At 43.3% G+C, this 14,245-nt stretch overlaps 1 protein-coding gene across 11 annotated transcripts in view; it reads right to left on the minus strand.

The window, feature by feature from the left end:
• Nucleotides 1-385: 385 nt before the first annotated feature.
• Bnc2 (basonuclin zinc finger protein 2) overlaps nucleotides 386-14,245 on the minus strand; it is a 401,546-nt gene continuing 387,686 nt past the window's right edge. For 5 of the 11 annotated variants that reach the window (XM_087548062.1, XM_087548060.1, XM_087548061.1 and 2 more), the window contains 2 exons: nucleotides 11,526-11,559; nucleotides 8,683-10,089 (listed from right to left, as the gene is read on the minus strand). In XM_087548062.1, the coding sequence (XP_087404188.1) occupies nucleotides 11,541-11,559 (19 nt within the window). In that variant the 3' untranslated portion in view covers nucleotides 8,683-10,089; nucleotides 11,526-11,540. 11 annotated transcript variants of the gene reach the window in all.

Raw genomic sequence — 14,245 nt, forward strand, 5'->3', positions numbered from 1 at the left:
CAAAGACCAGAGTTCTTCCTTGTGTCTTCCTCTTCTCAGAAAAGTAGGACAAAGGCTTTGGGAGGGGGGACTCCCTGGAAAGACATAGAAGAGGCACCCCAAAGAGCGAGGTTTGCTAAGGAAGCTTTGGGGTAATGTCTGCCTGGCTCTGTTGGGTCTGGCTTAGGTCTCTGTGGCTCCACTCCAGCTTTAGAATCTGACCAGGAGATGAGGTGGTCTTCTGAGAAATCCATTGGTAATACCATGATCCAGTCCCCACGGGAGACTGGCTCTAAGTTAGCCGATGGCAACAAGAAATAGGTTGGACGGCACTGGGCCCCACAGGCAGAGCTCTGAAAGGCTACTCGGGCTCACTGAGCTTTCTTCAAGTCAAAAGGCCAGAAGCTTTCGGTGACTGATAAATCTTTAATATAAAAATTGTACAAGAATTTTGATACAAATTACAAGAGGTATTTGGACAAAATATGAATAAAATTCCATTTACATCCCCAAACCCTTATGCATTTTATGCAAAAGACATACTGTAGACAGTTATAGTACAGAAAATACAACGGAGGAAATAGTAAATAAACAATTTCAATTACCTTAGACTACTAATAGAAACAAACCACAAAGTGAAACAAAAACAAAACCCTCGATTAAAATACATACAGTATTCATGAAGGTACCGACGTCACAATTATTAGGTCGGGGATGCAAGCTGTCACATCTCTTGGTGCAGTTGCCTTTCCTGATACAGATTTTGGTTCTACCACAAGCTTGGTGGGAGAGACCTTGATGCAAATGAGACTAGAAACAAAGAAGACCAAACCCCTAAAGTCTAGGTGAGCGAGGGACATATCTGGTTAGCAATTCCTTTCCCTCAAGATATTTCAACTTCCTTCCTCCATGGATAAAGGATATATCCATATCCATTAGGTATGGAATATAAAAGCTGAGTCTAATACTTTCATTCTTAGAGATGCACCAGAGGGTTTGAATTGGGGGGATTCATATTCTCTTAGCCAAGGGAGTGACCTCGCCACAACCCACAGACCCAAGTCTTGCCCAGTTTCCCTGTATTCCTTGTCCCCCTGATCCACACTGAGCTCTCCCACAACTCTTGAGACTGGCACCGGTGGGATGAGGGAAGTTTCCTCTTGAGACAGGAGAACCAAAATTTGCACAGGAAAGTGAGTGTACTGTATACAAGAAATCCTAGTCCTATCTTGTTAATACATACTACTAGAACATCTCATTTGCTTAATTCATGTTATGTAAACCTGGGCAGGGTAGAACACATACATATCCAAAGTGATCAAAACCAGGCCAAAGGAGGGAGTGTTCTACCCACTTGCCCTAGAAAAGATTTATTTGTTTTGTGGGAGTGGGTAACATTAGGAGGGCAAAGGGCAAGGGTGAGGGTAGGAGAGAAGCAGAGGAGAGCAAGACAGGCAATGAGAAGAATGAAGGACTCTGTACAAAGACATGCAAAAATGCTCCAAGCAGAGTATGAATTTAAAAGAATAAACAGTCAGTCTTGGTTTATACCTCTCAAGTGAACCTATTAACTCAGCACACTGGCCAGGAGTTCAGGAGCATCGTGCCTTGTGAATCAGGGTACACAAGCTACTGCACTGATTCAGGAGTGACGAGGGGGATGCTTTGTCTCCTAGCAAAGAAGAGGCAAGAAAGCTAGTGCCACAAAGACAGTCCAGATCAGTTTACCCTGCAGGCTGGGTGGGAGAACACCGCAAGGGCTGCAGTTTTCACCTTCTCGAAAACCTTTCCAGAGCCAGCAGAGTAGAGCTTTCTCCCACACCCAGGGGTCTCCCCAGAGCATCCTCTTACCCTTGGATTCCATAACAGAAGTGGGGAGAGCCGGTTAATAATGGATGCCTTTGCCATCTCAGCGGTGTATTTAGTCAGCAGCACACTTGGCAACAGGAAGCCGTATAAAAGCTTGGTATAGCACTTAGATTCTATCTTGAAGAAATATACTTTTATACTATCTACTTCTCTCCATTTCTGTTAAAATACCATTTTCCATTCTTCCTTCCCTTCGACAATTCTTAGCTAAAGAAAGCATTATGACTATAAAATGTCCTATGTATCCCTGTTACTCAGAGTTTGGGGGACAAAGCTAGTCTTAGCTTGCAGAATTTGTGCAATTTTGGCAACTGCGTTTTTAATTACATCTTTATTAAGATGTTTGGTAACTGCTTATTATAAATACACATGAGGGAAATTAAAAGAAAAAGTCAACAAACTGTCTTTACTCAGACCCAAAGTCCTTTTTCAAAGTGCTTTGCTTTTCAGCCTCAGACCAGTTCACAAAGTGACTTAGCACAGCGTTGTCAACATAGACCTGATGCTACTTGTTCCAAAATCTGACTTCCTTTCCTTGCAAGTCTACAACAAAGACGTGCCTCCATTGGTCACTCTTAGTTGACTAAAACCTTACTTGGAGGGTGACTGCTCATCTGCCGTAGGAGTTGGAAGAGAGCAGAATATCCCTCAGCCATGCATAAGGTGTGCTAATACAGCCCCCATTTCATTTAACCAAAACTAGCCACTGTTGAACCACCTTCAAAGTCGCCCTGTACCCAGAAATAGCCAACAGGACACATTATCTGGGTCCAGGTATTCTGGGACCTAACATTCTCACTATCTGTCCCTCAGGCCTCTGCTCTCTGACTTTGTAAAACTCACATGATCTTTGTACCTCTCCCAAATTCCTAAAGTGGAGAATTTGCCTTTCAAATTTAAGATCCTCACTGTTTTAATGGCTAAGGTTCAAAGAATAAGAGCCTTATTTTATTCTGATTGTCAGCTCAGTTTGGCAAACAAAGGTTCATCCATCTTGTTAAATATGGATTTGGAGTCTGTTATTGAAAGATACATGTGTACACTTAGCAAATGGTTTAATGCCAAAGATTTAAGTTTCCTCAAACAGTGTTTTCCAGCCACTATCCACAAGCAGCTTGTTTACAACACACACGCTCGTGCATGAACACACACACACACACACACACACACACACACACACACACACACACACTCCTTTTTGACCAGGAATTGAAGTATTTTAATCCTTTTAATCACAGAACATGGGCAACCTCCTCCTATTTGTGCGGGGAAATTTTTCTCTAATTGCACGAGCACACCCAACACTCCCCAAATGGATGGGCATGGGATTGAATTACTACCGCAGAGCAACAGAGCGCAGTCAGACAGCAACTCTCTACTGACCCTTTATGTAAGAAATCATCTGTCCACTTAATAGCTGGGGAGAGCACACGGAAGCAGCCACCAGTTTCCTAAAAACACAGTGGTTGAGCATATGTGCTTAGAGGAAAGAACCGGGAGTTGGGAGAGGGGATGACAGAAAGGCAGGAGAGATGGAGGAGGCAGGCTGATTGTGAATGATAGTGTGCAGCAGGCAACTGGTGGGAAAGCCTGGCCCTCTACTCAATTTCCCCTTCACCAGGGATAAACAGGCAATTACGCATCCTTTTATATTTGATGGCCAAGTGCTGAACTGGAAAGCACACTATTAGTTTGTGTCCCTTCAGGGCCAGGGCAATAAGTAGCCAGGAGAACTGGGGCTGGAGCGGAGAGGGTGTTGTCTGCTGTTAGTGTGACAGTCTTGTCAGCAGCATTCACATTACTGGAAGGTAATAAAGTGACAAGTAAGTTATTAGAAAGATATGAGGTGAGATTGAACCAAAGCTCCTTGCTGCTCAGCTCTGGCTTCTGCCTTTCCTTCTTATAATGGTCCGCTATTTCTTACAAACTGAGTCTTGTCCTGAACCCTGTATGATTTTTCCCCTGCAGTAAAGGTCAAACGAATGTACAGGAATACTTTGGAGAAGAATATAGTCTTCTGATAACTGTAGTGTGCTGCTTCAAGTGTGTGTGTGTGTGTGTGTGCGCGCGCGCGCGTAGTGTATATATACATACATATATACACATATATATGTATACATATATGTATATATATGCACACACACACACGTACTTGCAAAAAAATGCCTGACTTTTAAAGCCCTATTATCAGGCATTTGGAATTTTAAGAGACAAATGCTCAAAAGACAGTATCTGTCATCCAATTATTGCAGAAGGGTTGTAAAAATAATTTTTGTGTAAATTGTGGGAAGACCGAGGATAAGTGCACAGGAGGGAGGCAGAATGTATGGGGAAGAGCATGGACCAGGATCCTTGTCATCTATAAAAATGGGAGCTGTGGAGTATCAGTATGGCGAGCTCTCTGAGATGGCAGGGTGGGTGGACATAAGCCTGGGATGTATCAGATACATTTTAACAGGAGAAAGAATGATACAATTCTGAGGGAAAGATGAAACTAGTTACCTCTGTGACTCAGCTTCCATTGTGATGACAAGACCATCAGCCACATGGTCTTGTGAACACAACATTCTAGGATGCTGCAGCACATGGAGAGAGAGCACGTGCATCTCCTCCCTCTCTCATTGCCACTGGAAGTGTGGGTTTGCTCACTGGCCTTTTAACCTAGGTGACTCCTTTGTCTCTGTGGTCCCAAGGGAACGCTGGCCGTTACTTCTCACTCAAAAATAATAGAACCAGCCCACCCCCCAAATTCACACCTGCCTTTTTTGACTACCCTGACCCCTAAGGAACATCTTAAATATATTTTTAAGCAGTGACTCACCTGGTCACAGGGAACTCTGCGGGATACTTGAGGATGCACTGGCACCCACTACAAGGCGGAGCTGACTTAGATTCTTCTCCTGAGCAAACACTTGTAGGGCATTAGCTGTTTTCATTTCCGACTACACTCAAGCCAGGACCAGAGGCAGTTCTCTGTCTTTTCTACTGCAGCCTCTCCAGCATTTCTGCTAGTTGTTTACTGTGTTCTGCCTTTTCTTGCCCTCTTTACTCAGTTAGATCCCTCCTGCTAAAAACAGAGACTGGGATAGAGAAAAATCCACTAATTTAAATATTTCTAGTTTGGAGAAAGGCAAAGTAATTAAATCTGTCATAATTTTAAAAAGCTTTGAACAGCAGGGTGTGGTCCCGGATGGAAGTCGTCTGTCTGGGCGTCTCGGTCCTTTACAATAGCAGATGCTACAAGTCTTAGGGCAGGTGGACTCCATTTACCGTCATCCCATTTAACACAATGCCGGCAGACTTGATGTGGTCAAGGGCTTCTCAGGTATGTGCTGTCCATCTCAGTCTGATTATTGGCTTGTCTGTGTTTGAACTGCCAAGGGCCCTCCCTCATTCTCATCTATGTGCCTGGCATGTATCTACGGGAGTACACAGACCGAGACGAGAAAGACTCCACTTTATGACGTGGTACGTACGCCTTCTCCCGAGTCCAATGGGGGCGTGCTTCTCAGCCAGTTCATTCTTCAGAGACTCAGACCGTCTCTTTCCGAACAAGGTGTGCACTAACTAGCTGCAACTCATTAGATGTCTCCCTCCTTTTACTGGAGAGTCATGGCCAAAGAAGTCACACCGCTAGGTCAGTGACACTGATTTCTAGAAAGAGGCTAGTCATGTTGAGAAGGAAAATGTTTCTACGTTTAAACCGTAAGAAGAATCGGACTGACCAGGGCAGTTGTGCTAAGACTGGGGATGGGCTACACGGAGCTGGTTTACTTCAGTACAATTATTAGCAGAAGAGTGTCGGGCTCTTTCCCCACAATTTCAAAGCCAGATTACTTGTCATCTTTTTCCGTGCTCTCTTCCGTCCCCTCCACAGCATGCAGATATTCCCCAAAGTGGACACAACCCTTCTAATATTTACAAAAAACATAGTTTAAAGTGATCAAAAGAGTATACTTCAACATCAGCTGGAGAACATGCATAACTAATGTTTCCTAATTCTGTACTCATGATGCAACTTGGGCAAAAATCAATCAAATGGGAGGAAGCTACTTGGATGAAGACTTATGTTCCTATTAACTGTCAGCTAGAAATGGGTGGATGGAGCTAGAAACTGTCGAGGGACAGGAAACTTGTGAACAGATAAACGGGTCGGAATGGGCAGAGCTTGACTGGTCTCTCCATCCCATCATCTGCATGCAAGCCTTGGAGCCTCCATCCAGGAGAAACACCGGTTGGATGAACACGCTGTACTCAGGCACACCCAAGAACAAGCCATACTGTGGGAGCACAACTGTACACCTCACAATTAAACATCTCATCTCCTACACCCACCTACTTCCCCATTCCTTTTACGCAAACAGGCTTTATATTGGAACACGTGGTTGTGAAGAGGCTACCCAAACCATTGGGGATGTGAGGCACAAAAGTAGTGGCTAAGAAGGGGACACTAAAAAACTGCCAGCTGCCCGGCAACTAGTGCCATTGTCAAATTGGCACACACTCTGCTTTCTTTTTTTTTTCCGGAGCTGAGGACCAAACCCAGGGCCTTGAGCTTGCTAGGCAAGCGCTCTACCACTGAGCTAAATCCCCAACCCCAACACACTCTGCTTTCTTAGTGAGAACAACTTCTTCAATCTTACTACTCCAGTACACTAGCCAGGTGGGTAGCAAGTGATAAAGGCTTCTCCTGGGCCTGGTTTGCAGGCTGACGTGACGTCCTGAGAGCTCGGTGACTCACACTTGACAACCGTTTGACATTTTACCTGACATTCACTTAGACTTAAACACTGAGTTTTGTAGAGATGAATCCTCACATCTCTATGAACGTAACACTTGATGGTTGTTCAAACACAGATGCTTACTAATGTTCGGAAAACAAGGTGTAGTTTAGCCCCCACACACATAACTCCAAACCACAGTTTCCACAATTTCTGCTGAGATTCTAACAATGTGTCTCAATCCCCTTTGAATCCAGCCCTGGGTAAGGGCTGCAGCGCAACACAGAGAAGGCTGAGATGGCCAGATGTTTGCAAACACGTTCATTACTCTAGTTCGATCTTTCACAAACATACTGTACAGAGTCTCGCATGTTATAAAACGAAGGCGCACGTTTGTTTGGTTTAACAGGACAACAAAACACAGTGACTGGGCTTTGGGAAAACTCAAAGGGACAAGGAAACAGAGACAGTTACTAATTCCTCAGCTTTTACCGTAAACACTGGGCATTTACAGACTGGAGTGTTATAGTTTCTTCTGTCCTGCAAATGCTTTTGGACTTTCCTCAAGGTGGAAATAAATGAGCAGAGCCCGCGGCATCTTCAGAAGGAGACAAAGACAAAGCTTTAGGAACACTTAGCTTATCTCTAATAGTCTACTGCTCAGAAATTCTAAAAAAGAAAATAAAAAAATCCGGAACCCCCAATGAATGATCCTTAATTTTGGGGAAAAAAATAAATATGGTGAGGTACAATAAGTCGCACAGGAATGACGACAAGACAACATCAACAGCTTCCTTTGGCAAATGTAACACAACTGAATGCTGATGGCAACACAGAAAGAACTTACGAAACACGGAAAATGGAAATGCTATGAAAAAATTGAAACGAAGGGCATTTCTAAGTCTTAGACTGATGGGAGAAATGTTTGAGGCCATGAAATGAAAAAAAGAAATACATTCTCTTTCTATTAGGTAGGTTGACAAAATACTAGTGTTTACCCCCGACGTTTCCCCTCCCCCAAAGAAAAAAAAAGACAATTAAAAAAAAACCCAGCCCACAAGCACACCCCACAACTCTAGCTACATATGAAGCTGAGTAAGTCTCCTCATTTAGTCAGTATGCTGTGGCAGCTGAGGCTGCCAATGTGGTTAACCAGCTCAGGCAACATGTGTAAACATCACAAACAAAACAAAACAGAAAGGTTCCGAGCAGCCCCCACCCCCGCCCCCTTGTTCTCACTCTCCATGCTTGGTTTCGGGCTTCCTTTCACTTCTCTCTGACAAATTCGTGTGGGGAAAACACGGAACACTACACAGGGACACCCTGTCTTCCTCTCTCCTTCCGCTGCCGGGGAGAAGAGTGCTGCTCAAGTCAGGTTCAGCTCCTGTGTACTCAGAGCCTCCTCCAGGAGCTGCTGGAAACTGTTAAGCCAGCCTGACTTGTGACACTACTGCAGAATTTGTGACAATCAATCAACAGACCAACCCAGCTCGGAGTGTCTTTCTTTCCAAAGGTTAAGGGTGAGGGACTAGAAAATGAGTGTTCAGTCTCTTATGCAGTCTTGCTCCTTTAGTGAGTAATCTGGGCTACTGTGTCCCCGAATTATTATCCTGCCTCTACAAAAGAAACGCCTTGGTCTTTCACACGGCGGTATTTTGTTTTCTGTGACTCAATGTGTACAGAGGAAGGACAGATGCAATGTTGATTCTAATAAATTCGGCACTCAAAAGAATCACCGTGTGTGTGTGTGTGTGTGTGTGCAGTTTTCTGGTGGCCAAGAAGTTGGCATGAGGTTATGTTGAGTGACTAATTATATTTTCTTTTCTGAAAATTTGTGCAAAGTTGGCAGTTTTGTGTTAACATTAGTACTTTGTTCGGCATTTGTGCCCTTTACTGACCAGACATTTTTTATTCGAGTGGGTTGTTTTTAAAAGAAAGATGCTCATTGAAGTATGGCGATAGTTTACGGGTAAAAAGAAGCATGGATCTTACGCATCCCCTTGTAGTGTGTCAAAGTGCATGACTGGATTTATGTACTAGTACAGGACATTTTAAAAAATCCGATCTGTGCTGTGAAGCATGCTAGCACAACTTTATCACTATAACAGGTAGGAAAAAACAAGACCATGTTTTGTTTTTTTGTTTTTTTTTTTTAAGAAAATGTGCATCAATGCTAACAGAAATGAATAGAACTAGCCAGCAAACTATTTATTTCCTGCATATCTAACATCTGGGTGTAACTGCCAAAATTAAAGAAGAGTTTAACAACCATCAATACAATTGTTTTACATCGTTGGCCTCTCGAGGCTAAATATGTACAGGTGAATCTGCCATGCTTTAATTAAGGATTCTCTCAAAACCTTAAAGTTCACAAAAGACAACTATAAGAAGTTCCTTTTTGTTTCTTTTCTCTTTTTTCCCCTTTTATTTATTTATTTCTTTATTTGTTTTTTTTTTCTTTTGCAGGCAACAGTCATAGGTACAACAAAATGTCTCTTTGGAGAAGACCAAGAATTATTCTATCAAAATTGGGGTTAGTTGCACGCTTTGTGTGTTGTGGTGTGTGTGTGTGTGTGTGTGTGTGTGTGTGTGTGTGTACTGAAAGGGACACTCTGTTTTTACCCCAAGCAAAAGATCCACCCTCTCCCAAAACTATAAAGGAAAAAGAAAAAAAATCAAAAGCACCTAGTATTTATCGTTTTTATCTAAAGAAAAGAAAATGTGTGTGCACAAGTGTAGACACAGAGGCATACGCATGTACACACACATGTGCCCCGCTATGGAAGCACACACTGGCTATGGCAGTTCAAACATGTAGGCCATCTGGTGAGAGCTGGCATTGGAGAGTCCGCTCTGGGACTAATCTATTGAAGTGAAGGGAATGTTTTTGTGGAGATTAGGGTTCTGACTGTGCCTGTTTCGGCTTCGCACAGAGGAGAACATCATGTTACAGCCGGGGACTTTGCACTTGTGCATCTCTCGCAAATGCACAGTTTTGTAGTGGACCCTCAGGGTCCCCTTGTTGCTGTACATTTTGTGGCAAATGTTGCACATGATCCCACCATTGCTCCCAGACAAACTGCTGAACATCAGAGATCCTGAAACTTCGGCCCCAAGGCTGCTGGGGAGGGTGGGGGCCTCAGCCTTGTGAGCGGACTCCCCACTGTCACTCGCCCCATCAATGTCGTCAAGAAGAATCCCCTCGTCGCTGCCTGCATCGGATTCTCTGGAGGAATGGATACTGCTGCTGGACTGGAGGCTGGAGGTGGTGCTCAGGTCAAGGACCATGTAGTCCTCTGCCATGCCCCTCCCATACCCATTCAGGTGGGAGTCTTCCGTCCCTGCGGGAGAGGAGGCATCTTCCCTGACATCGAGCCCCAGAGGGTGCTGGGTACCATAGATCTTCATCAAAAATTCATCCCGGAGGTCCTTGCTAAGGGAAGGCTGCGATGAGTCCAGGCCCATGTCATCGAGTTCTTTGGTCAACAGTTTACGATGCAGGTTTATGTTGGCACTGTGTCTAGGAAAACAAGAGGGAAGGGGGGGGCACGGGGGTGGGGAGGGGAGAAAAAGGAGAGCATTTTAAAATTGATTCAACTTTCATTAAGCGCCAAATAAGCACGTTCATTCCTAATTACACCGTTAGAAAAGCAAGCATCCCCTCCATCCTCGGGAACTGGGAGTGAGTGCAGGTGGGAGGTGCAGAAGGAGGGCTCTCCATTAACGTATTTTTTATGAATAAGCTCTTCAAGCGCAGGATGAATGCAAACCCTGGCACTCTTTTCTCAATGGCTGTTCCGTTAGTGCGTCAGCCACAGAGGACCACGTACAAGGCAGCTTATATACTTAATAAGCGCAGGAGAATAAACATGAACCAAGGTAAAAGAATGGAAATTCTCTCCTTGTCTAAATGTACTTAAAATTGGAAAATAACAGCAAATAAACCGTTTCTGGTGTAGTGAATACTGTGTAAAACAATTAGCATTTTCAAATAGTAAATGGTCTACATAATTTAGGTTTCACTTAAAAAAAAATCTCATCCTCACTCTCCTCTATTTTGTACTTAAAGTTAAAAAAAAGTCTTAGCAAATTAGTGGTTTCAAATAGTTAAGAGATCCTTTCTCAAACCTGTTTGGAATCCCAGTTAAATCTAATAGCAAAATACATGTATTTTTGTTTTCAAAAGTTACTTTTAAATACATTTTAGTATTGAACCATCTTCATAAAATAATCCTACTTCAAGGTTTAATTCTTTACAACGTAAGCTGACAAATTATTTTCTAAAATATAAACCCCCTACCTCCCCCATAAAATTCCAGAAGGATAAAATTAATGCACAGTGAGTTAAAAAAAAATCAAGCACAATGACATATATTCCCTTTATTTGACAAACAGAACCCTACTTTGACAAGCAAAACCTCATGGAAAGCTTTGCTTGTGTTTAAAAGGGGGAAGACTCATTCCCAGAGCATCTATGGGACCTCACTTGAAAAGCCCAGGTCACTGTTTATCTGAAAAACGTTGCCTTTGTATTTACAACCCCCATTGACTTTTAAAGCCCTTGGGCATATACCTCTCTCCACCTGCAAACTCTCAGACGTTTGCCAAGTCCCTAAATTGAAAGCTACCCTCCAAAAAATAAAGTGACATAGAAACAAGAAGTAAAACTTCCCAACAATGGGAGCTGGGCATCTTAGAGAAGTTAATTGTGATAGCAGTAACGACCTAAATGGCCAGCATTAAGTTTATGAGACCTCCTACTCATAATGGAAAGTCACTTCAATTGGGATCAAGTATAGCTAACTTTTCCTAGAGAAGTGTGAGAGGTATGTGCCTCAGGGACAAGAAAGGAGGGAGAGGCTTCCCACCTTTCCCCACAAGACAATCAGCACTCCGGGTTGAGGGAGGCAGAGGGAGCAGCCCTCTCCGCACTGCACTCGGGAAGGCTGAGCTTACCTTGTGACAATAAGATCAGCTTTCTAATCTTTTGCTAAATCGATCACAAAAGAAAGCAAGAATGAGAGACAGAGAGAGAAAGAGAGAGAGAGAAAGAGGGAGAAAGAGAGAGAGAAAACAAATTCACATTCTAGACATCCGGTTTTTAAAAACTTAAACAATAAAATAGGGATTTAAATTGTCTGATCACAAAATTATTTTCTGTCATAAGTGATCATCTGTATGTAGTCTTGATTTTCAGATCACCTGAATATTTCAAAAACCATAAATCAAATTAGCTAAAATCAAATTCACAGTATCAGCACCATCTATTAAATGAGTTCCAAGCAGATGCATGCAGTGTGTGGATGTATGAATGTAGATAAACAGACGTTGCCACAACGGTCCTGTTCTGACACTCACCCTCTCTCCCCCCAACACCACCCCCACCCCCTGTCCCCCCGCCACTTGTCCCTGGTGTCAGGTGACTCAAGTGTAGGCTGCTAAGCAGAGTGCAGAAAATGCCTACTGTGAAGTTGTTACAATGACATGTGGGGGAGACACACACCACTAGGGTTTAACAAGAAGGAAGGAACGTGGAAATAGTTAAAGTGTGTGTCACTCCTTTATTGATAAAGCAATCTGCCAACTGTAAGCAGCTCATGAACCCCTACTGTCACTCATTACTTTCAACACCCACCCTTTCTTAGTTTCCTAAGCACACATTTGACTGTAGCCTAGACCTCTGCGCTGTTTCTCTCACATCCGCAGTTACTGCCTCCTAGGTTCGCTGCTGAGAAAACAGCAGCCAGACACACAAACGTTACATCAAGACAGACCGAATAGAAGAGAATAAATTAACATTGACAAGAGGGTACACTAATCACCCAGAGGGACGCCTCTGCCATAAGATGACTTGTGAATTTACACATCTCCACTGATATGTTACCAGGAAGGGATTTTTTTTCTCTTCATTCCTCACATGCAGCAGAAGAGGCCTGTAATCTAATTAGATGATGTACCAGCCCTCAATATCTGTCAACCAAACGATGTGCAGAAATGTGAAGACCAGCTCTGGCACTCCGTGCAACAGTGTCCCTTTTCCGCTGTCAGCAGTACTGTTGGCCTCTGCTAATATAATTACATTGACTTTTATTCAATTAAGTGCCATCCCTCGCTTACAAAAAAAATAGCTACTTTATCAATTGATTCAGGTGTAATGTAATAATAAAGATGAACTCATAGCAGTGCATTAACTCTGCCGTTCATAACTTCAGTGCATGGGTTCATTCACGGCAGTCGATTTCCATTATGCAACCACAGTTCAAGAGAATTGATTCTTCCACGTTCATTTCTTAATCTATTTCATTTTTGTTTAATAATCTTCCCAAATGCCATATGCAAAACACATGGAAAGGGGTGAGGAGAACGGGCTGGGGGAACCTGCTGGTTCAGCCCCATGCCTTGGACTTGGGAGTCCCCGACTGTCATGGTGTTGCTGGGTTTGGAAGAGGACAAGCAAGAGCAGGAAAGTGGGCTGACCCAGGTTCTTTAGCAGACACTACTGGTCCTGTCCCTCAGGTTAGAGTTCTCCCTCTACAGAACGAGAGAAGGCAGCTAACGAAGACCTATTGTCAGAACCTCTAATCGGTCAGTTCAAACCACTGGCTGTCGTAAAAAATACTGTCCTCATGAGATTCAAAGACCCGAGGTTAATAGCAATTTGAAGAATATTACAAGTTTAATTGAATCAGCAAAACTGAAGAGGTGAAGGGAAGAAAGACAGAAAGAACTCACTACTCACAGTCAGATGCTGAGAGAAAAGAAGCCCAAGACAGGGCGGAGGCCACAGCGTGCTGTAAATAGGAAGTCCCCAGCACAAGGACCAGTTATCCAAGGATATACACATGCTTGTTTTTGAGAAAGAAAGAAATCCAGTGCTCCAAACACTTACCTTCAGAAGAGAAGACTAATAATCTGTCAAGGTATAGACTAAGAACATGAGGAATATAAAAATCTGCTTCTGCTTGCCCTGAGTAAGCAGGTGATATAGCTATGAAGAAGAAGATTATTCACACATACAAAAAAAAAAAGGACTGAGATAAAGAGTTCATGAGCACAAAGGTAAGAATTCATACACTGGCCTAAATTTTAGCCCATACTCTCAAGAATACCGATGAGTTGTAAGCCAGCCCATGGGAGAACAAAAAGGTGGTATCCAGTCAGTACATGCAAGTCTGGCACAAGTTCTCCCCAACCCAGTGCAGAAGAGTCATGAGACAGAAGCATTTCCCCTGTGTCTGTGTGATGGCATTGGTGACACGGCAAAGATGGAGACTCTAGTAGAGTTCAAGGCACTTCAAATAATGTAGGCTCAAAACACTCATCTAACCTGGGCTCACAGAGTTACAAACATTCTCTGAATGTCTGCCTTCAACATCGAATCTGCCAAAACTAACACACACACAAATCAAAATGTGACAAGGTTTTAGATCCAGGGCAGGGTATTAAAACCTACACTTCTGTCTTATTTGAATGGTGATTGAAAGTCCTGTCACTGGACTAAAGTGTCATGCCCTGAACTTTCCTGTCTCTTGGAGGAAACCTGACCAGTACAATCTCAGAGCACAGAAGATACATCAAATGCCACCAAGTAAACAAAGAAGCCTGAGGACAGGGAAAGCAAGTGCTCTGGGCTTTGTTTTTATTTTCTCCTCTTGCTCAAATGCCCAAGGTGAGCT

Source organism: Rattus norvegicus, chromosome 5, assembly GCF_021556685.1.
Source record: "Rattus norvegicus strain SHRSP/BbbUtx chromosome 5, alternate assembly SHRSP_T2T, whole genome shotgun sequence".
NCBI lineage: Eukaryota > Metazoa > Chordata > Mammalia > Rodentia > Muridae > Rattus > Rattus norvegicus.